The 6,000-nt window shown below is 36.2% G+C and overlaps 1 protein-coding gene across 2 annotated transcripts in view; it reads left to right on the plus strand.

Annotated features, from left to right (window-relative positions):
• The window catches only part of LOC150085967 (uncharacterized), a 229,765-nt gene extending 224,131 nt beyond the window's left edge, over nucleotides 1-5,634 (plus strand). For both annotated transcript variants that reach the window (XM_090374316.1, XM_090374317.1), the window contains exon 22: nucleotides 5,391-5,634. In XM_090374316.1, coding sequence (XP_090230442.1) covers nucleotides 5,391-5,467 — 77 coding nt within the window. In that variant the 3' untranslated portion in view covers nucleotides 5,468-5,634. The remainder of the gene's footprint in view (nucleotides 1-5,390) is intronic.
• The last annotated feature ends 366 nt before the right edge of the window (nucleotides 5,635-6,000 follow it).

The following is a 6,000-nucleotide window of genomic DNA, read 5'->3' on the forward strand; positions in this document are numbered from 1 at the left end:
AACCCTGTGGGACTCCACTAATAACATTAGTCCAAGAAGAGCAGCACCCATTGATTACCACCCTCTGTCTTCTGCCACTCAACCATCCCTTTATCCATAGCAATAATTTGCCACCAATGCCACACTGCTCCAATTTGTGCAGCAGTTTTCTATGTACAACAGTATCAAAAGCCTTTCTAAAATCCAAATATATAATATCAAAGTTATTCCCTGCATCCAATTCCTTTGTAACCACATCGTAATACCCAATCAAATTTGTCAGACAAGACTTTCCCTTAACAACCCCATGCTGTGTCTGAATTATTGCTGCAGTCTTGTCTAGATGATCTTGCAATGCATCTTTAACCAGTGACTCCATTATTTTACCCAGAACAGAAGTAAAACTGATTGGTCTGTAATTACTCGTGTCACCCTTCGATCCCCCTTTATGAATTGGGGATACATTTGCACATCTCCAATCCATGGGAACCTCCCCTGAATCCTTTAATATAACTGGATAGATCCCATCCACCCCAGGTGCCTTTCTTAGTTTAACTTCAACAATTTCTCCTCCACTTTGTTCTCAGTTATTACAAAATCATTAAGCACCCTGCAACAATTTGATAACCTTCTGGCATTTTCAAACTTTAATAACTCCTCATGTGTGAATGTAGATGTAAAATACTCAGTCAGTTTGTTTGCTATCTGAGGAGGATTATCAATAGTTGAACCATCAATAAGTGGACCAATCAGATTCATTCCCTTCCTTTTAGAGTTTATATAAGTAAAGAAATCCTTGCTGTTTTTCTTAGCATCCGTTGCCAAAGATTTCTCGTAATCTGCCTTCGCCTGACTAACCTCTTTTGTGACTTGATTACCGACTAGCTTTTATCTGTCATAGGCTTCTGTGTCGCCAGGTGATTTATATGCATCCCGTGCATTTTTCTTCTTTGCCACGAGTCTCATTAGTTCATTTGACAACAGTTTAGGCCTAAACCTTAAACAATTTTCTTAATAGGTATAAAATTTTTAGTAGCTTCCATGATTAATTCCTTGAATGCTTCCCACTTAGAATTTGCTGTTGGTAACATCATCATCATTTGAGACCACTGTAGTCACCTTTGCGGAAGCAAAAACCCTTTCCTTTACCCCTGATGGTAATTATATCTTTAAGTAAATCCCACATCAGTATACTGTGGTTATCAAAGTCTTGGTTATCAAAAGTGGACTGAAGAATGGCTTCAGAAAAAAGGAACATTTTGATGATTCTGGATCGTTTAACTTAATTGCCAAGACACTTAAGTTAACAAATATACAGCTGTTGTTTTTAACTTCCTGTTACTACAAGTTTTATGTATCCACTTCATTATTTGCATTATGATCAAGGCATTATGTTTAGCCACAAGAGAGCATATAGAGTGTGCCTGATTAGGTACTTGATCCTCAACATAGAAGGGAGGGAACAATTTGCAGCTAAATTGGAATATCGTGGATGCATTCCGTAATCTTGTTATTGCTTGGGACAGTATTCCATCAAGCAGTAATAATCAACTGCTTCAGAAAGAGTGGCTTTGGAGGTAATATCATCGAAAAACATGGTCCAGCAGACAAATGTGATAGCAAAATTGAGGAATGAAGGAGCATATGGATTTTGTTGGTGGATTTGACGAGTTTGTGAAGGTATATGATGCAGTTTCTACCACAGATATGCAATACCAGAAGAGCTGCTAAGCACCAAGCAAAACAATGGTGTTTTTGTTACCAGCAAAAGTGAAGAAGTGCACACATACTGCCATCTAAAAAAGATCCCAAAATGCATTGAGCATAATAGAGAATGTGTTGGCCTGCAGTACCATTGATGCGCCTCCGTAGCCAGGTGGGAAGGAGCAGCAGTACATAGCACACGCTTCTTGATTAGACTGGGGTTCGAGCCTGTCACCACCAAATACGGAGGATGTGGAAAGGTCATGGAAAGGGAATGACCACCGCATATTCCTGGAGCAATATGGCCTTAGTTGCTAATGCTCCTAAAAACCAAATAACAAACAAACAAACAGTACCATTGATAAAGAAACAACTATTGCATTTGATAATGTCTGTGCTGTAGTTAAAAATGCATATACGACAAAAACTGGCAAAGAACATTGGATTCTTTCTTTAAATTAGATTAATTTATCAAAAAGTTAATGGATTGTATGTCTCCTTTTATATTAAGATTAAATCTTTTTACTGTGATACTAAAATATATACTGTACAATATTTTAATTTCTGTTAATTGCTTTTCTCTTAGTTTATCTTATAAATAAAATAAAATCTTTAAAGAGTGTGTTATTCCTATTACTGTATTGTTAGACAAGGATTTTGTTTTTATTATATTTTATAATTTTATTATATTAATTTAAATTAATTACATTTTTTTGTTTATTATTATTCTTAGATATACACTGAGTGATCACTGAATTATGACCATCCCTATGTAAACTGAATATGACCTGTTGACCACTTGAGGAACCAGAGTTTGGAGTTAGTCAACCTACATAGCATAGATAAGGTGTCAGTGGTTCAGTAGGTAGTAAAATTCCGAGCATGATGGGTAAAAGGAATGATTTATTGGACTTTGATAAAGGACAGATTGTGGGTGCTCGACAAGGTGGTGCCTCGATTTCCCAAATGGCTGAACTGGTGGGGTGTTCGAGAGCTACTGTAGTTCAAGTGTACTGGGACTGGCGTAAAAATGGTCAATGACCTGATGGCTAAACTGCAAAGGTCAGCAAAAGGTTGGTGTTAGATGTGAGCGCCGGGTCCGACGACTCGTACAGGTGCAGCACCATTGACGAGTTGACTACCCAATACAACGTGGGCCAACCTGGAACAATATCTGGCACGACCATGCGTCGCACGTATAGACTATACCAGCAGACAGTCCCTACGGCATCCTCTCCTAACCAAGGTTCATCGGTCTAAAAGACTTGCCTGGTGCAAAGAGCATGCTAGTTGGACATTAGAAGACTGGAAGAAGATTTACTGGTTGGATGAGTCACGTTATTTACTCCACGCCGTGGATGGTCATGTACGGATTTGGTGTCAACAACATATGAGGCTCTTGATCCATCATTCATGGTGTCAAAAGTGCAGGCTGGTGGAGGCAGTTGTATGGTGTGTGACATGTTTCACTGGCAGTAACTTGGACCTCCTGGTGCATGTGGGACAACGTATCAGTGGTCTCTACTATCGTCAACTGCTTGCTGACTGTGTATACCCCGCTATGTTACACTTTTTCCCGAATGGCAATGGCGTCTTCCAAGTTGACATGCGCTGAGCCATCGGGCACTTGTTGTGCAAGAATGGTTTGAGGAACACAGTTCTGACTTCCAGCATATTGATTGGCCTCCAAACTCCACCGATATCAATCCCATAGAGCACTTGTGGGACACTACGGAAAGGCATATCAGGCGTATGGAGGTACACCAATCACTTCCATACCTGCATTGCTGACCACATTATACACAGCTTGGTTGGCCATACCTCCCGAAAGCTTCTGACATCTTGTTGAATCAATGCCATGTCGGATAGCTGCTGTACTGAGGGCAAAAGGAGGACCTACGAAGTATTAGGTAGGTGGTCATAATTCAGTGATCACTCAGTGTATATAGTATGTGCAAAAAAAAAGAAGTTAAAATTTTGACACTTTTGGGGGACCTTGTTACTACAAACTTCATTATTACAAAACGTGAAAATTTAGGTTCCTTGAACTTTGTGTTAACAAGATTCGACTGTAATAAGAAAGAAAAAAAAAAAAGACACTGTTGCGCTGCATGCAATTGTTGATTAAATTTATTGAAACAATTACAAGAAACTATTACAGTACAAATGTTTAACTAAAAGGTGCCATTTTGAGATTCAACTGAGTAATGACATTATTAACAGTTACTCTCTCCTGTAAATGCATGCAGTTGTTGTGTAGTGAAAAGGCATCATGGAATACTAAAAATATGACATGACTGGGTTTTTTAATGCCATTTTTTAAAAGGAATTCAATAATAAACTGTTTAAAATGGCATAAGAAATATGTTTTAATTTTTAAAAAGTTTGTGAAATGGTTTTATGCTCATTACTTCAATGATTTGGTCAAATGGGACTCATTGAAACTGATTTAATTCATTCACTAATTGTGAAATTGAGTGCTTAAAAATATCTTCATAAAAGTGGAATCCTCATCAGATTTTAAAAATTAAGGCTAAATTGTATTTACATTTTAATTAGTTTTCATTGTATACTCATTATGCCAATAAAAAACCAAAACAGAAAAAAAAAAAAAAAAAAAAAAGAAAAGAAAGAAAACAGTAAATTGTTCTCTTAACAGTTTTAGAAAATTTTCTTTACCATTTAGATCTACAGGGTATTTGATAAGTCAATCCCAATTTCAACACATTCCCTTAAATGAACTGGTATGTTTGCTACTGCCAATTGTAGAAAGTTAATTGGAATATCTGTGAGCATCTGTGGCGATTTTTACTTCTAGTTCATCCAGGTTGCATGGTGTTTTCCAGTTTACCTCTTCCTTGGCCCACCGCTATACAAAAAAAAAAAAAAAAAAAAAATCAGGTTAGATCTGGGCTGTAGGCAGGCCATGTAAAGTCCAGCAGCTGTGGGTGATGTGATACCACATCAGACTGTTATCTTCGGATTACCTTGATTTTTTTTTTTTTTTTTTTTTTATCACATGTCTAGAGTTTCTGCTACCCAATAATGGTAGTTGTGTCAATTAACAAAACCGTCAACATGAAACACAGCCTCAACAGCTCTGGCCAGTCTTCATTCCACCCCAACATAATTTCTGCAAATTCCATCCTTTTGTCACAGTTGTCAGGAAACAGTTGCTGATTGTAATGTGGCTTCTGTTGCAGTTGAATAATGGGAGAGTCCACTTTCATGAGCTCCTTCACACACTGATATGGGCTCCTTGAGAATATCTGTCCCTTCTGGAGTCAGTGAGGTTGATGTCATTCCTGTTCTCTTCAAGTTGGTGATATAAGTCTGTTGCCATTAACTTCTGGTGGTTTTTTTTTTTTTTTTCTCTCTCTCTTCTAGTGTTGTGTGGATTCCACATTGTCCTTCACCACCTTTGTACCCTTATGACAGATCCCCAAACCTTGTAGTGGGCTGAAATTTTGGCCCTCTGGAAGCATGATTCGCCTAAAAGCAGTAACATTAACTTTCTCAACTTAAATAAACTGAATCATTTAAGGTTGGTTTCATTGAAATCAATTTAAAAATAGTCACTTATTAGACACCCTGTAGATTTAAAAAATGGTACTCTTTTTAAGTTGTTACAAGCATTCATATTTATAAGTTAGTGATTATGATCATAAATGCTGACTACTTTAATTAAGAGTTTTGAATTTTTTTAGGAGTCCACAATGCTGAATTTATATTAACAGGAACTCTGAAACAGCAGTTGGATTTCCAAGCTTTTGCCTATACCTGATTATTTTTTTATTGTGAAGCTTTATAATTTTAGAATATAATTACAACTATGAACTATTACTAAATAAAAATGTTGTTGTGCATATCAGTGTGACAAGGAAGTTGGAAGCCTGAAGTGAGTTTACTTACACAGAAACAATATTCTTTAGTAACTGAATACACCAGTTATTTTTTAAAACAAACTCACTTCATGATCATATAGTCTGTACCAGCTTATCAAGTTTGTTGTATCTTATTTCTTTAAAATTATTTTTAGACAAAAATTTAGTTTAACAAATTCAGTTAAATTTCATACCACTCAAGATTAGTTTGATATTTTACCTACTAAATAATTTGATATCATACATGGATAAAAAAAAAAAAAAAAAGCATTAATTAAGCCTTGTAAATAGTGAATTATGCAGTTCAAATAAATAAAACCATAGAACTGTACATTACTCTTGTTGAAATGGACATATTTTTAAATTTTTCAATGGTTTAGCAACTGCAATTTAAAACTGATAGTTTCTCTATTAATCTTTTGTATAAATGAAT

This window comes from Mastigoproctus giganteus, chromosome 5, assembly GCF_048544385.1.
Source record: "Mastigoproctus giganteus isolate SK-2022 chromosome 5, ASM4854438v1, whole genome shotgun sequence".
NCBI lineage: Eukaryota > Metazoa > Arthropoda > Arachnida > Uropygi > Thelyphonidae > Mastigoproctus > Mastigoproctus giganteus.